At 34.9% G+C, this 17,548-nt stretch overlaps 1 protein-coding gene across 1 annotated transcript; it reads right to left on the minus strand.

The window, feature by feature from the left end:
• Nucleotides 1-793: 793 nt before the first annotated feature.
• LOC111517432 (SET domain-containing protein SmydA-8) lies at nt 794-16,990 on the minus strand. The gene is made up of 8 exons (XM_023173590.2): nt 16,845-16,990; nt 10,946-11,063; nt 9,039-9,252; nt 7,718-8,056; nt 7,129-7,355; nt 3,220-3,342; nt 2,908-3,132; nt 794-1,098 (listed from the first exon to the last, which is right to left on the minus strand). Exons 1-8 carry the CDS (start codon nt 16,854-16,856, stop codon nt 854-856), a joined length of 1,503 nt encoding a protein of 500 aa, XP_023029358.2. The 5' UTR covers nt 16,857-16,990; the 3' UTR covers nt 794-853.
• Between the last annotated feature and the right edge of the window lie 558 nt (nt 16,991-17,548).

Raw genomic sequence — 17,548 nt, forward strand, 5'->3', positions numbered from 1 at the left:
TACACTCGCCCTGAACATATGTTCACAGTAACAGCTTTTTAGCATGTTCATTTTGTTGGTGAGAGGTATGAAAGTCAGAAATGTTTTGCGATTTTCTGCTATCGAAAAATATTTATCGAAATATTTGCATCAAATTTTGTATAAAAAATTGAATAAAGTGCTCAAAAATACTTGAAATGTTTACAGTGGCATACGGTGATTGTACCCTGAGTCAGAAAAATATTTACAAGAGGTACAAGCTTTTCACAGAAGGTCGAGAAGATTTGAATGACGGTGCTCGCCCTGGACGCTCCAGCACATCAACAACCGACAAAAATATTGAGAAAGTGAAGAAAATTGTTATGGAGAATCATCGAATCACTATTAGAGAAGTTGCATATCGGTTGGCTCATGCCATGCGAGAAACAACACCGTATTCTCCAGATTTGGCTTCCTGCGACTTTTCCTGTTCCCAAAATGAAGGGGACCTATGAAAAGACGGCGTTTTTTGACGATTTAGGATATAAAAACTGAATAGCTGAGAGATCTCAAGGACATATCAAAAGGTGCATATCAGAAATTCGAAGATTGGAAAGAACGCTGGCACAAATGTATTATATATGAGGAGGACTACTTTGAAGGGGACAAGAAATTGATGTATCGATAAATGTTTTTCGAGAAAAACGACAATTCATATTATTTTTGGACATACCTCGTATATGCAAAATCTTAAAACTGGCCCTAAAGAATTAAATTCTGAGAAGTTTTGACCTAATGATTTGATTTATCATCGAAAAAGATAGCTGAACAGTACTGCCATTCTAATTTCTTTAATTACCTAGGTATGTCATTACAATAATATGTGATCTGATGATCAAGCATTTTCAACTAATAGGTCAAAATTTTCTTCGAGCTGTTTAAAAGCTTCTGCCGCCATTACTGCCAGCTGTCCCTCTGGTAGAGTCTCTGGTTCCTGTTTCAGAATTTTTACAGCCTCCTCGAGTGTATTAATAGCCTTCTTCAGTTCCTTCTTGAATTGATCCTTATTTATAGCATCATTTTGGTATTGATGCCTTGCTAGTATCATCAAGGGGCCATGGAGTTCATAAAGTGTCATACCTGAAATATCACACATCACTTGAAATATGGCAATCTTGTTAAGAACTAATTTCGATACGTGAAACTGCGTTAGTTTTCGGGAAAAAATGTTTTATCCGCTTATCACGAATTTGAAAAAACTTGGCGCCTCGGATCACTATCGGCCATTCGGCCGTTCAAAATTTGAAACTATTAGAAAAATGCACTATTTCTAAGCACTATTCAGACGAGTTCTTTCAAAACCCTTCGTATTGAAAATCATACAATAAACTGTATTAATGGGTTTTAATATGGATTTTCATCAAGTATCGGTCAGTTCTATTCAATGATTCATCTTTGGTCACTTCAAAACGATAGACCCATTTTCTGTTGAATTTAAGAACTCGCCTTTTTAGGAATTCCACGTTAAGATGTCAATATGTCTTTTTATGTAGACAAGGTGTGATGCCCTTTTGTTTTCAAAATTGTTGTAGACCAAGTGGGGTAGTTCTGACGTTGCCGCAAGATGGTGCCAATAATCAAGATTTCTATTAATTGTAGTCAAGAAATAATCTTTGATAAATGTTGCCAATATTATTACTTTTTCCTGAAAACGAATAAGCGAGGTTATCACATATACACCGCGGAAGTTGAAGTCCGTTGACGTATGAGGATTGTGTCAAATTTGAAAACTTATCTCAACTGATGAAAGAGTCGTTCTGTTGTTCGCTATTTAGTTCACTCAACAGAATGAGGCCATATTGTTTTCTGTGTGGGTGTTCCAAACGTGATGATCCAAGTACCTATATTGTATAAGGTACATAAGGTGAGGACAATTTGTAAAATATTCAAGTAAGAAAATAAACTATGAAGAAAATTGTGCATTTCAATATCAATGAAAGGTCAATTTGAGATCGTGAATCAAAAAATATAAGAACAAAAGGTACGTATGATTTCTCAAGCGACGGACACTTGATATACAAAAAATATGGCACAAAGCGCCACATTTTTAACTTTTTAGTTCGATGTTCTTTAAAAGCGTGTTTTTAGTTTTTTAAACTATATTTATTTTTTAGTTTCGTATGCTATAAGAGCGTGTTTTTTAGTCTTTTTAAACTATATTTATTTTATCTAAACTTTGAGATCAATCAGCCGTATATTTTTAAAAAAAATGACCATTGATATTTTTCGATTTTGAAGAGGGAGCCTGAAAATCAGCTACCAAGCTCAAGGCAGCAGGCGCGCAAAGGAGGGTTACAAATAAGGCAGCAGGCGTGCGTGTTAATAAAAAAAAACTTTTTTCAAATGAAGAAATACATGCAAAGTGACTTCGAATTATATCATGGAGGTTACGTACAAGCGCCATCTACCCGCGAACAGATCAAGCAATAATGTCGATAATTCTCGAATACAGATCCCGAGCTTGAGAGTTACAAACAAACAAACATACATACATACAGTTGAAGTTAATATAAAGCCTGTGAAATAAAAAAGAAGGTATCGTTCATTATCTCTCCGATAGTCATATACATTTGACAATATCGCATTTAATTGAAAGTAAATTTTGTAATACTACCAACCGAATCAATAAAAACGTCCTTTGTCACTTAGTTTCATAAAAAAACGGTATGTAGTTTATCGAAAAAAGTCATTTACTGATATAATATATGTTTTTCGACTTTTGAGTTGTCGTTTTTTCAAAACGCCAAATTTTGATCCAAGATTCGAGATCAACGGACAAAAATACTTAGGTTTGAATACCAGTTTTTTAAAAACTAGCGAAGAAAAAGAAAAGTTTCACCAATTTTTCTACTTCACATATTTTCGAACTTTACTGCAGTAACTAGTTACCTCTAATCCTGGAACAACCGGGTTCGATAATGTCAAGAACCTCTAGTAATTGCTGACAAAGTTCAACTTTTCGTTCCAGAAGGAGATCTGGAAGATCTTCCAAAGTGTAACCTTCCGTTTTTCCGTAAAGCTGCACCAACACGCTCCGTAGGATTGTCATGTAAGAATTCTTCGGATGTAAAACGGACCTGTATTTTCTGTAAATTGTTTCTCTGGCCTCGATACCTGAGAAATCAAGAATATCAGTGTTTGAATAACTCAAAATGTGAATTTTTCGTAATAATACAGTTAAGACTAGTTAATATGACTCACCTTCTGGTCCAATTGTACAGTCAACATTGTCGATTTCTGTCTGAATCGCAGCAAATACTTTTCTTACTGCTACAGCATTTGTTTTGAATTCACAGTGTGTACATTTCCATTCACAGATATCGCCTAAAAGATATATAACATGTTCATTAATCTTAATACCTTTGTAAGCTGATTTGTTGAAATCTCACAACAAAGTGTTCATCATATATTTTTCACATCATATCACATACATTTTATGTAATTTAATACTATTCATAAGTTATCTATCCTACTCAATTGTTTTATAAAGAAATCATAGCGTTAGAAACTGCAAAAGATAACGAAATTCAGCGTGACATTGGAGACCCGTTTCCGTATTTGAAACTGAAATATATTTGTGATATCTAACAACCATAATACAATGTCTCTGTTATGAGAACCATGACAACGAACATTCCTAGGTTGACGAAAAACGAACAGACGGAGGTTGACGACAGACTAGTGGTATCAAGATGATGAATCTTGTTTTACAACATTGAAGTATGTAGTTTATTTAAATGTTTTGTTGTCTAATTAATACCAAGAATATAACAGTCTCCATACATACTTTCTTTTTGAGAGGGTACTATACTGAGATCCCTACTCTAATCATAATCATTGAAAATACTTTATACAATCAAGAACACCGGTTCACCGCATTCCCTAACTGAAGTATATGGAAAATATTGGTATATCAATGACAGAAGTTGGATATGGATGCACGTCATGATTGTTACCTAAATAAAATTGCTGACTCAGTTCCCGTGGTCGGGGATATACCGAAATTCACTCATTATAGCATAGTTAGTGAACGCAGACGTGACAAGTGAGTTTCAGTGCCTGGTTAATTTTCCGGGCTGTTTCAGCAGCGCTGTGGTTCAATTTGTCGTAGAGAAAAATTGGACGAAAATCGCTTAACGACATCCTATAGTAATACGCTGAAAAGAGATCACAATTTCACCATAATCTTATACGCTTATATGAATATGGAATAATACATCATAGCTGGTCAACTGCACCGTAAGAGAAGCGAAAGCTATAAAAAAAGAGAAGATGAAGAAGATACATCACCCTGACAAGAGTCAGATAATACTGTTACCCGGAAAATGGTACACACAGAAAAAACGTTATTTTCAACGGACAAGATATTCCGTGGATCAACGAAGCTAGATACTTGGGGGTCAACCTAGACAAAAAAACGTTCAGATCTCACGTACGGCAGAGAATAGGAATGGCGAGATCTACCCGACAAAACCTATTACCAATAATAGGTCGAAGAAGCAACATGGGACTGAATGTGAAGCTAGTAATGATAAAGACCGTAATACTACCGATAATCCTGTATGACTACACTGCCTGGGGCCAGTGCGCAGCGACATACAGAAAACAGATCCAGCCGTTTATGAACGCGTGCGTAAGGGCCGCCGTAAACGCTCCAAGATATATACCGAATAGGTACATATTCCGAGATCTAGACCTGAACAAACACTACATGGACGCATACATGAGAAAACACGCAGAGGACATGTTTGACAGAATTCAAGCGCACGACAACCCAGCGCTAAGCGACCTACATAACGCACTAAACAGGGATGACCCCAGATTCCGAGAGAGGGACAAACACAGGAGGCCAACGAAGCAAAACCAAAGACCACCCCCGAGAGTCGCTGTCAGGCGGCTCCGGTAAGTATAAAAATTTCTCAACCAGACCTCAAATTGATCTCATTTTCAAATTCACTGAGAACTAACACTTGCTCGCGACTAAAAAGACACTCGTCTCCGATTAGTTTTTGGGGACCCCATCAGTGCCCATCAGTAAGTTGAGGACCGCTCTAGAGAAGCGGGGGTGGATGGACGAGATGGGATGTTCTTCACACATTAACCGTGTGGAGAAGATTTCAACTCAGGGCACTCAATCTGGGAGGGGGCATGAGGGTAGATACATCATAGCTATGGTAGAGGTAAGTAGAACCGTTTCATATGAGAGGGAGCTTGAAAAAGTGTCCAACTTTCAGCAGTAAATAACAGTTCAAAAACCCTCCAGAATGGCGCTAGCATAGGCACAGGGTATGATATGAACAGAGTTGCCAACCGTAGCGGAATTCTGTTTCTGTAGCGGAATTTACTCGACGGTAGCGGCGTATCGGATTTTAACATAAAGTAGCGGAATTTTCTATAAATAATCAATATTGAAAAAATATGGAAGAAGAGGCAGTGGACAGCACTCGAAGCTGACAGTTGACTCTTGAATAATTGAATGCACAGTCAATACGTTATAGTCTTAGTAGCTGAGGCCATTACATGATGAAAGAGAAGAATATTCTTGGATATTTCCATTCATTTCATAAACCTTATAACCTCCAACACTTTGAAACTAAAAGTCTCGACTATTATAAATTATATATAAAAAATTCCAGTGGAAATAGAAGATAATTCATCTGATTGTAGCTCGAGTGAAACAGCTACCGCAGTTGTAATTGACGGAAACGGGGCATTTTCGAAAAAATACACAAAGTCTCGAAAACAAACTTTTTATCGACATTGGTTGTCTGATTCCAACTTGAAAGGATGGATTAGACCTGTCGCGAATGAACACTCAAGAGCTCAGTGTGATTATATGCACGTGAACAAATTGATATTTATTTTTACTTTTCAAAATCATTATTTCAAGCTAAGAGCTTTCAAAAATTACCTGCAGTAAATTTAGAAAATTAGGTACCATCTACTGAGTTGCGCGGTTGAACATTAGCATGATCCTGATTCCTGACATTAGTGACAGTTCAGTTTTGTCAGATTGATTGTCTGATTGCGTCAGATATATAATCGTAGCGGAATTTTGGTTCATGTGTAGCGACTTCATAGTTCATCCAATTAGCAAGACTGCATATGAATTAAGCAGTTGTTAACTGATTGAAGAATGCTGAGTTAGGAAATTTAATATATTTAATGACTAGAGTAGTTGTGGCTTAATGCGCCTCAATGGAAGCAAAACCCAAACACATAGAGAGAGAGAGAGAGAGAGACTAGAGTAGTTAGTGACAGAGTAATATACAAGACCTCACGTGTTTACGAAGTCCAAACTAATTTCTTCAATATCGCTTATTGTTATAATACTTTTGTTCTCTACTTTTTCAACCGTTATTTATGCATGACTTTCTAAATGTTATATTAATCAAGCGTTAAGAAATGATAAGCAAACAAATGATTATGAAACTTCGGTTTCTATTTTATTTTTATTTTGAAAAGAGCACCATAACGAGATGGAAGTTCTTTTGTCCTTTTTCAATTATCCATCCTATTCTAATAAATTTCAGCGCCCTTTTTAAAATTTACCCTTTTGCTGCATAGCACAGATTACGAGCGCGATAAATCAAAAAATGTTTGTTTGACCTATCGTGACAATAATTATCTATCAAAGTCAGTAAAAAAAAACAAATTCAGCTGAAGATTCTCTCATTGGTCAATTTGAAATATATTGAGCCGATTGAACATCACTGAATAAACTTATATAATTTGGTATACTAGCATTAGAACACCTGAAAAATTATTTATTCATGTTCCACTTGTGCCTATACAGTCTGAAATGTAAGTCTGTGAAAATCATTTTGATGCAAGTTTTTATAATAAATGTCATTATATTCCAGATGAGAATTATAATTTTGTAATAAGATACAGTAAACAAAGAAACATTTATTGATTTTATTTTCATTTCGTTATGAGATTTTTACTAAATAGTTTACAAAACCGCGACACGTTTCTCTATACTCGTACACTAGCTTCTTAAGGCGTCTTCAGTTGACAGTCGTGTATAGGATAAAATAAATGAATTCATAGATGCTTCTGTAACTTGAACCAAGCATCCAGTGACATACATTGGTTTTTGACACTCACTTAATGGTTCTGTTGACAGGATAACTCCGTTGTCACATTTCTGACACTTCAAAGTACCGCTATGAGTTCCCAACTCTGTCTTGTCGCTGCATCGTTCACAAGTACAGTCGAAATACTTGCTCTCTTTCAAAAACTCTCTTCGGACTAAGGTGGGCCAGAGGGAATACGTGTAACTGCTGTTTAGTTGACTACCCTTTGGGATATCGATTGCAGCTCTTACAGTAACACTGAAAATAAAATGTTGTACACCTAGTTTTTTGAACATTTTTCCAAAACTGATTCCATTACTTGTTGAACATTTTTTTTTCTCAATTTGTTTCAGGTTTTGCCATGAAATGTGAGGTTAGATGCAGTTTATTGGTAATGCATCGGAGGGGTGTTCAATTTACACATTATTCATGTTACTGTCAGTTGGTGAAGTTCCTCGTCAAGGTGTTATTATTTTCTTAAGATAAGTCTAAAGTTTTCGTGATAATGACATTTCAAAAGAAACAGGCTTTAGGTAATTCGGAATAACAATAACAGCAATAACATTTTCAGTTGTTCTGTTCATTCACACGTAACAACAACTAGGTACATATGTACTCACCAACAATCATCATCATCTCCTGTCCCTATATATTTAACTGCATGGTGGATATTCGAAACGCAGTTGTGAGACAGGATAGCCAACTTGGGAAACAAACATCTGATCAGTTGCCCCGAGTTGGTTCTGGCTTCAAAGGCATTTATTTCTAAGATTCCGCAGACGGTGTGTATCAAGTCCTCAGAGAATCGGTCCAACTTGCATGGACCTCTTAAATACTCGACGACGTTGTGTTGGTTGAACTCCCAAATAGGGTTGTTTTTTCGCAAATCATTGTGGGCTTCCATCATACTGATTTCTTCGTCCCATCGTTTTGGATGTTTCTCTTTGGATAGTAATACTCTGAAAGGAACATAATCAAATCGCGATTTTTCTCAGCTTTGGTTTAAGTTAGGCGATCATACAACTTCAGAATGTGCTGTCGAGAAACATCAACAGTTTTGAGTTTTTGCGATTATTATACTTACTCAAGATAAGTGTATTTGTTGGAATTGTTACCGGTCCCAATTTACAATTGTCTGAAGAAAATGTCAGTTTGAGGTGACAATCTCCAAAGCAGTAATATTAATTTTACTCACTCTGCTGGGACCTTGAAACAATGCGCTATCTGAAATTTACTTTTTGAGATCATTTTAGTGGAGGCTAGTCCGGTACGAAATGTGCATCTATGAGACCAAAAACAGAGCAAAAAAGTTGTGTATGCGGCGCCCAACGTGGGGCGTTTACTGTGTCAGGGTTACTTTCCGGGTTTGTTGACTGTGGCCAGCGGTTTTTACTCACTATGTGTACCGAATATATCATATCGTTACCTACTTCTCATAAGCGTACACTAATTTAACTTGAAATTCTTGTTTTTTCCTCTGAGTCTTGTAACTATTATTTTTTGGGGAAAACCGGAAAGTTTCAAGAACTACACAGGAAAAAGCTGTTTATTTCATTGAAAGCCAGTAGAAAATCTCAACTTCCCAACAGAGTTTTTGCATCTGCATAAATGAAACAATATTAACTTGTTATAGAAATATCACGACCTGTTTCTATAAACATTTGTTTTTCCGGTAACCATGTGCAAGTTAAGAATTAAAGAGGCTACAGTTTGCATTATATAATAATGAGTAAAATTCAGTTGTTATCATTTTCGGATTTCAGTACACAGAAAAGTTCTATTATAACCACCACACTCATGTAGATCATATTAGGTTATCTTCTGGTTAGTAGAACATTTAACAATTTTTTTCAACTTCAGTTTATGATAAATTTTTCTGTCTTTCAGTTTTTAAACCTGCCCTATATCGAAATTTCAAAGTAGTGAAAACTGAACTTTTACCTCAGCGGTGTTAGACATTCATATTGCAAGCATACTTCTGTTGGATCTTCTACCGCTTGAAATTTGACACCAGCCTTTGAAAATACCTGGCACTCGAACTCTCTGTGACTTGGTAAGTTTTCACATGCCGCGTTACATACCGGCCAGGAACATGTCTTACATAGGTTAGTGCAATCCACGAAATTGTAACACCCAACACAAATGCAAGGACTGTCTGGAAATAAAATAAAATACGAATTCAGAGCGAGGCCAAAGAAATAGTGCCGGAACTGCGTCAGCATTTATAATTTAGTCCACAAGTTTCGGGAGGTAGGTTTTTTCTTCAGTGAATTGTCTGCTTTTGAGGATATCTTTTTGAATTCTGAATTAGGTACAAGAGGCAAATGAGGCTCAACAAACTTGAAAGATGAATATTCCTTATAGAATAATTGAAATGAATAGTGTTTTGCCTTACGAATTATTCATCTATTGAAGATCTTCAAATCCGAATCAATTTATTTGAGAGATCAGTAGTAGAAAAATATAAAAGATAAACATTTTTTCAATGGGACTTGTTAAAATGTCACAGTGTAGAGCCCAGGAAAAAACATATTTCATGAAAATAATCAACGGATACATACCTCATCCTCATAAAAAACTATTTTGGGCCTAATTGCCGCTATACTCTTTCTAAACATAACCGTATGTAACAAAATTAAGTCAGTCTTCACTCTCATAGCACTAAATACACCTGGTGAGGTTTAACTCTCTACTTTTAAGATGGTAGCGCTAGCGACAGCAGCACTGAAATAGTATTCGTAGTAGTCTATGTATTTTAAAATTCCACTTTATAGTTTTTTGAAAATTTCAGTTCAATTTCAGTTCATTTGTTGAGGTTCTTGCTTACTAGTTAGTGTATTGAATATTCAAACAGATGAGTAATATAGATTTTGTTCGACAGGTCTACTCATTCGACCGCACTCTGTAGATGATATGTTACACATAATTTACTTTTTAGGAATCCCCACAAAGAAAGTCAAATACCGACAAATTTTACGACCGTGAAGACTCATCCTGAACTATATATTAAATACTTATGATGCACTGTTTGGAATCTTTGGTGTAGTAATGAATATTACTGGAGTTCAATTCCAACACCAAATCGTTATTTTTAACACCTCGACACGTGTTTCGAACACCAAGTGATCATCTTCAAAGAGGAAGATTAAAAATTGATTAACTGAATCTTCCTCTTTGAAGATGATCACTTGGTGATCGAAACACGTGTCGAGGTGCCAAAAATAACGATTTGGTGTTGGGAAAAAACTCCAGTAATTTTATATATTGAATGACCTCCATCATAGTGTTGATTCAAATCTATATTTCCATGGCACTGGATTTAGAAAAGAATGAATGGTCTTTACGATCACCAGATCCCGGCCGAATCAATCAGAAAAATAATACTACTAGCGCTATCTGTGTGTTAGCCTACATGCTTACAACTAGTTATGAATTCGAATTGTCAATCAATTGATTAGTAGGTAAGAACCTAGACAAATTGAAATTGCTAAATATATTTCTTCACGAAAACATTACAAGTAATTTTAAAATTGAGTGATAAACTATCTCACCTACTTGACTTCCCACGATATTTAAAAAGTTTGGAGTGACTTTGTCAACAACGTTTAAAAATGGAAGTGATGGGCTAAAATATACCAGAAAAGAGTTTCTCTTCAAACAAAAATCGTCAGATCCTTGCGTTTTTCTAAAATGGTGACGCAGTTCCTTCCGTTTCGTTTTAGATTGGCCATCCAAAAAACAATGCAATAAATATGTACTGCTTTGAAATTTCCAAAGTAGTACTCATTGATATATTCAATATTCAAATATTGCACCACTCACAATTTGGACAGGGCACTTCATATTACCTGATTTGGGACCATAAGCGAATGGTTTCTCAGAAAATATAATATCACCTGCTCTCAAGTTTTCTTTTGCGACTGCGTACCTGCCTACTTTATCGTTTCTTTCGATGTTAAATAATTCCTAAGAAATACAAACAAATCAGATACTTCCATTGAGGAACAAACAAGTTTGTTTTCAGTATATCATAATCAACCCCACTAAAATCAATTTCCTATAATTTTCTCAAAAGCAATGAATACCTATATTGAATGCCATTATTTTAAACATCAAAATTAGTATATTGAGCTATCCTTAAAAGATGGGCATATGCCATTGCGGACTTTTTTGTGAACCCTGGAAGGAAGTGAATTGTTTTTCATATGTCGAATGAATTTGACAGCGTTTTCGATGGAAGCATAAACCTTGGTCTTAAATCAATCCGTCTAAACCAGAGGATGTCAAACTTATTTTGTCTACCGCCCACTTCGAGAATTAATTATTTTCTAGCGCCTCCAATTTTTTTTACTTTACTATATCTTAAGAATCACAATCGCAGTCATTATTTTAATAATCAAATTATGTGTGTCATGTGAAAATACGACTTTCTGATGAGGGTAATGTAAAAAACCATTTTGAAATATCAGGGAAACTTTTATTCATGTTATTAAAACAAACATTTCAATTTGAGTTTTAAAATTAATCTAATGTGAAGGATGAATTTGATGATTTTTAACAAGTTTCTTAATAACGGCCTCGAAATTACTCAAAAACAGCCATAAGTCACCGCGTTCGGTACTCTGCAACCGATTTCTCTTTTAAGTTACTTAAATGAAATGAATAAAAACACTTTTGTCTAAATACCAGTGGAAAATTTTCCAGTGGTATTTAGACAAAAGTGTTTTTATTCATTTCATTTAAGTGATCATGAATTACCATAAAGTAAACAACTCATCAATCACACATATTAGATCTTTTAGTTAGCAACGTTGCCACAGCACTAAATCCACGTTCACACAAATACGATGATGGGAATGCTATCAAAAATCGTTAAATGATGGACCACAATCCAGGGTACAATTGCGGGATTGGCTTTTATAGCCAAAAATCTTGGTATGCATTCTTGAATTTTATTTTTATTTCCTCATTCGTCATCAGTTCTATGAGTTCTCCTTCCAGCTGGGGTGATCCTGCTTTGTTGACATTTGAAAAAGAATTCAACACCCAGTCCGGTATTTCCAATTTCAAAATGCCCTGGAATCGTTCTGCGAAATCACTATGGAGTTTCTCCAAATGTTGGCAGTAAACAAGCAAGTCGTCGTTGTTGAAGAATACTGCTGACAAATTAGGGAAATTGCCAAACTCACGTCTGCCGATATTATTCTTGTTTGAGAGCAATTTGGCTACAAAAGCAACAATGACATTTTTTGTTTTAATCAAATTCAAGTCGTCATCTTGAAGTTGGAGATTGACATCATTAAATAATCTATACAGGTCTGTCAAGTACGTATTATCATTCTTTACAGTGATGAGGTTGTCGTGCAATTACACAGCTCTACAAAAAAAAATTTTGTGTTGCCCTGGATATTTTTGCAAATTTTTATGTTTTCGAGTGCCTAAATCACGAATATATTTATGAAAGTACTGAATGTGCTCTATTTTTTATGATTTTTACGTATCTTGTATTTTTAATAATAATTGGCTTGTTGGTAAAAAAAAATATTTTCTCAGTCATGATTAGGCTTCTGCGCAACTTCTTTGCGCGTACAAACATCACGTGATCCCCACTTCTTGGGCTCCTTGCTCTGCAAAACAGCTGAGAACTCAGTTATTTGATAATATTGAAGTACTAACACGGAAATCTGGATAAGTTGTTATATGTTAATATTTTGTTTCAATTGTTGAGTGTCCGTTCTAATATATTTATCTTGCCTTTTTAAACATGAGTTTGTCACGAAGGAAGTGCAAATATAGTAGTGATTTATTCTGTTATATTTGTGATATTTATATATCAAAAAAACAAAAAGAAATATCACAGACTTTGTTAAGGAAACTTATGCTGAATATTTCGGGTTTGAAATGGACAAATTAGATAAATCATGGGTTCCTAATAAAGTTTGTAAGTCTTGCGTTGAGTCTTTGCGGTTGTGAAAAAAAGGAAAACGTTCTGGATTAGACTTTGGTATTCCTATGATCTGGATGGAGCCTAAGAATCATTTCGATGATTGTTACTTTTGCGTAGTAGATGGTAAAGGTTTTAATTGAAATCAAACGTGGAGATATCCAGACTTACAGTCTACAAAATGTCCTGTTTTACACAGTGAAAATCTCCCTCGGCCTATTTATGTTTCAAAAGTGATTAGCATGCCCTCAGAAACAATGATGTTGCCAAATTCACAGAAATCGAATGAGTCTACCATTGGAAGTGAATGAGAGGGTGAAACATCTACGCCAAAGTTGTTTTCTCAAAATGAACTCAGTGATTTAATACGTGATCTAAATTTATCAAAACAAGGATCAGAACTGTTAGCTTCAAGATTGAGAGAAAAAAATTTATTGGCACCGACAGTTACAATTACAACGTACAGAACGCGAGAAAGTGAGCTATTACAATTTTTTGATGAAAATGAAGGATTGGTATACTGTAATAATATTGCGAAGCTGCTTCTGGACATGGGTTTGAAAGAATACAAATCTACTGAGTGGCGTATTTTTATTGATAGCAGTAAAAGAAGTTTAAAATGCGTCTTACTGCATAATGGAAATAAATAAACTCAAAGAAGAATATGAAAATGTCAAATTAGTTTTAGAAAAAATCAATTACTCGGAGCATCAATGGTCGATCTGTGTGGATTTAAAAATGGTTAATTTTTTACTTGGTCAACAAAGTGGATACACGAAATACCCTTGCTTCATTTGTATGTGGGACAGAAGAGAAAAGCAACGTCATTGGGAACAAGATGTTTGGCCTGAAAGAAATTCTTTAACTGTCGGTAAAGGTAATGTAATAAGAGAGCCGTTGGTGAGCAGAGACAAAATTATACTTCCACCATTGCATATTAAGTTAGGAATGATAAAGCAATTCGTAAAAGCTCTGGACAAGGAAGGAGATTGTTTTAAATATATTTGTGGAAAATTTCCAAAACTTAGTATGAAAAAGTTGAAAGGTGGAATATTTGATGGTCCTCAAATACGGCAATTGATGAAAGACACTGATTTTATTAAAGTTATGACTGTTCCGGAAAGTAAAGCTTGGGAAAGTTTTGTGTTGGTAGTCGAAAATTTCCTAGGTAACCATAAAGCACCAAATTATGAAGAAATTGTACAAAATATGCTGACAAACTTTCAGATTCTAGGAGCAAATATGAGTATCAAGTTACTTCGCAACCATTTGGATAAATTTCCAGATAATTTAGGAAATTATAGTGAGGAGCAGGGAGAGCGGTTCCACCAGGATCTAAAAGTAATGGAAGAAAGATATCAGTCGATGGGATTGTCACATGATGGCCGATTACTGCTGGTATTTAAAAAGAGATTGTCCTCTGAAAAATTATAAAAGAAAAGCTCTTAAAAGGCGTTTCATGAAAATATAACATGTTTTCGAAATTTCCCTCTCTATTTACTTCAAAGTATCATATTTTTTTTACAAATAAAACTGAGATTATAAATATATCTGTTATTTTGTTTCTTGTTTTCGAATTTTTGTAATGTAAAATGAAAATAAATATTTAAAAGAAAACGAGAGCAAATCTTACAAAACCATTGATAATTTCATGAATTGTGAGTATAAATACACCCAAAATCAATCTTATATCTAGGGCAACAAAACCACTGTAGACCAGTGTTATTTGTCTTTGTTTTCCAAGAACTCTATTATAGAGTCGAATAGATTATAAAATCGAGTCAGACAATTACCTCTTGATAACCAACGCACTTCTGTGTGAAATAGCAATCGGTTGATCTCTTCATCATTAGCTGATTAAATAATTTGTCATTTAAAGGGCCGTTTCGGATTTTATTGACTACTTTGATGATATCTTGTAGTGATTGAGAGAAGCGCTCACTCAAATTTTTCGCAACCAAATGTTGACTATGAATGACGCAATGTACAGCGAGCACATCTGGAATTCTAACTGAATTGAGAATTTAGAAGTCTTCAGATGATTGAATGACTCTTCAATGTTTTCAGCCATCTCATCAATTCATCTTTGCACGGAACTATTGCTGAAAGGAATTTTTCGGATAATATCTGCCGCTGGTTTATGGAGCACAGCAGTTATTAATTCTTTTATTGCCGGTAAAATTAAATCCTCTCCAATAGTGTAGGAAGCTCGGAGTCCGTCGTCGTCTTGCTTAGAAGCCCGTGAAAAAAGTTTTGACACATTTTATCTTGTAGCCTTGAGGGTTTCATCGCTTCATTCGAAAATGTTTTTTGACAAAGAAAACACATAGGCGAAGATGGATTTGTGGGATTTTCAATAAATCCATATTTTATATATTTCGCGCTATAGTGAAGTTTCTTCTGTTTTGCTTCTGACATGATTTTGTCTTCAAAAATGCCGAAGTAAAGAATCGAGTATTAAAAACTTGCTAATGACACCACTCACAGTATTCACCACCGCACGTACAGCACTTTACCTAGCTAGTCGCTAACTAAATTCACTTAAAAAAATTGATTTGGGAAGATGAATACACTTGTTGAATGAATGAATCGAAGAGGTTTTTGTATGAAAGTGTATAATTATAAAATAATTGGAAAGATGACGAAAGTCGAAAGCGCTTTGCAATAATTTTATAATTATACACATTCATACAAAAACCTCTTCGATTCATAAATTCACTTCATCTATTGTACAGTTTGACAACTATCGGACAGGAAATAGTTACTGTCTATTTAGTTTGTGTTAAAAGCAAAAAACACATTTTTACTAAACCGCTTCAACGCCCCCAATCTTCTCTGTGCCCTTTACTGCCCCCTATAGGCCTCCAGCGCCTTCCTGATCCCACTATCGCTATCTGGGAAACGGTAAGACCTACAAGGTCGGCTAAATTGAAGAAGAGTTTTCTATTTTGGGGAACTATAATAATCCCTTTTCATATCTAGAACATCGGAGGTTGTTTTTGAAATGTCCGCCAAAAACTAGAACCGTAGAATGCCGTTATTTGGTTCTACCATCTCCATTTCTGATGAGGCAGAGGAACTTTCAATACTGTTTCATAATCTAATATTGAAAAATTTGCAATGCGGCGTTTCGTTCATTAGATTTCATCATCGGCTTTATTTATTTTTTTTAATACAGACCTCTAGTTTTTTAATCTATTTTTGTAGCCACTGTATAACAACAAATTCAGTTATGTGTACCGTATTGTCCGTATTGTAACACATATGTAGCTGAATAATACGCTAGAGAGTCTAGTTTCACCATACAGGTGGAGATCTCTATTCACCAAAGTCAAATTCAAATAAATGGTTCTAAATCTATTGTAGCACTTATGACCTAACACCTAGTATATCTATATTTTTTTCATGTCGTGTTGAATCAACTTCCTACGGTATCAATAAATTTGTAAAACTATTTTGATTGGGTTGTATTTTTTACTTTTCTTCAATTGGTTTTTGAATCAGTTCTAGCTCTATTTATTATCTATTCATAATCATGTAAGATAAATTCATGAAATTAATATGAACATTATTGTTCATTTTTATTATCACTGTATGTTTTCTACTATCATGTGCTTCAATTTGAACGTAATGATTGATGTATATTTTGTGGATCATTTACTCTTCTGAAAACAATAATATTATAGAGAATTTTCAAATAGAAACCCAAGGCAAGAAACGTTCATGATATGCATGTAATTTTGAAGAATATACCATGAGTTTTACCTCTTTGAGGTTAAAAAATCTACCACACTAATATTTACCTTCTGGTTCATTTCGTACGATTTAATCGACTTGAATGAACAGAGATATATTTATCACCGGTTCGAACTTCACAAACTTCACGTGAGTAAAGTCTAGTGAATTCTGAACGCTTCTTTGGCAGTTTCATCCCATCCAACTATTTTTAAACTACCTATTTTTGTTCCCTAAATAAACATTTAATGGTTAGATACGGTACAATAATATTTTTGAATCTGACACGGGATTGACAAGGCATTTTTCAATTTCATTTCATGAAACACACTTCAAGTAGTCAATATATAGTCGGTGAAGCTATTCGTATTTCACCGAAAGAGGGATATTTTAAGGAGAGATTATTGGCTTTCTACTTTTCCATCTTTATACAAAGAAAGGAAGAAAGCAATTAGTTTCAAAAAGTTGGCTCTACAAGATTCATTTCTAAACATTCCAAAACGTTGAGTTTGGACTTTTCCCTTACAAATGCAATACTTCATATACGTGAACTCGTACCCCTCTGTCAGATGATTCACAAACGTTGAACTAGTCTTTCTATTCAAAACACTCCTTTTATGCTCTTTTGTTCTTTTGGAAAAAGTCCTTCCGATTTATCCGATATAAAACTTTGGACAAGAATGATAAGTCCACTAGAGTTTTATCTTCATTTTATCGTTTGTTTCATGTCGTTTTGTGTTGGTGTTGTCTCGGAAGTTCTTCTGTTGCAATG

Source organism: Leptinotarsa decemlineata, unplaced genomic scaffold (genome assembly GCF_025532065.1).
Source record: "Leptinotarsa decemlineata unplaced genomic scaffold, Ldec_3_MD MMD2_P_RNA_scaffold_2, whole genome shotgun sequence".
In the NCBI taxonomy this organism is placed as follows: domain Eukaryota; kingdom Metazoa; phylum Arthropoda; class Insecta; order Coleoptera; family Chrysomelidae; genus Leptinotarsa; species Leptinotarsa decemlineata.

Bases quoted from the DNA above. Each gene is read 5' to 3' on its own strand.
- LOC111517432 (XM_023173590.2), bottom strand. The intron at 9,253-10,945 runs GTAATATGAAGT...TTTTATTTCCAG, and splicing joins CGCTTATGGTCCCAAATCAG to ACAGTCCTTGCATTTGTGTT. The intron at 7,356-7,717 runs GTGAGTACATAT...TTTTATTTTCAG, and splicing joins GGAGATGATGATGATTGTTG to TGTTACTGTAAGAGCTGCAA.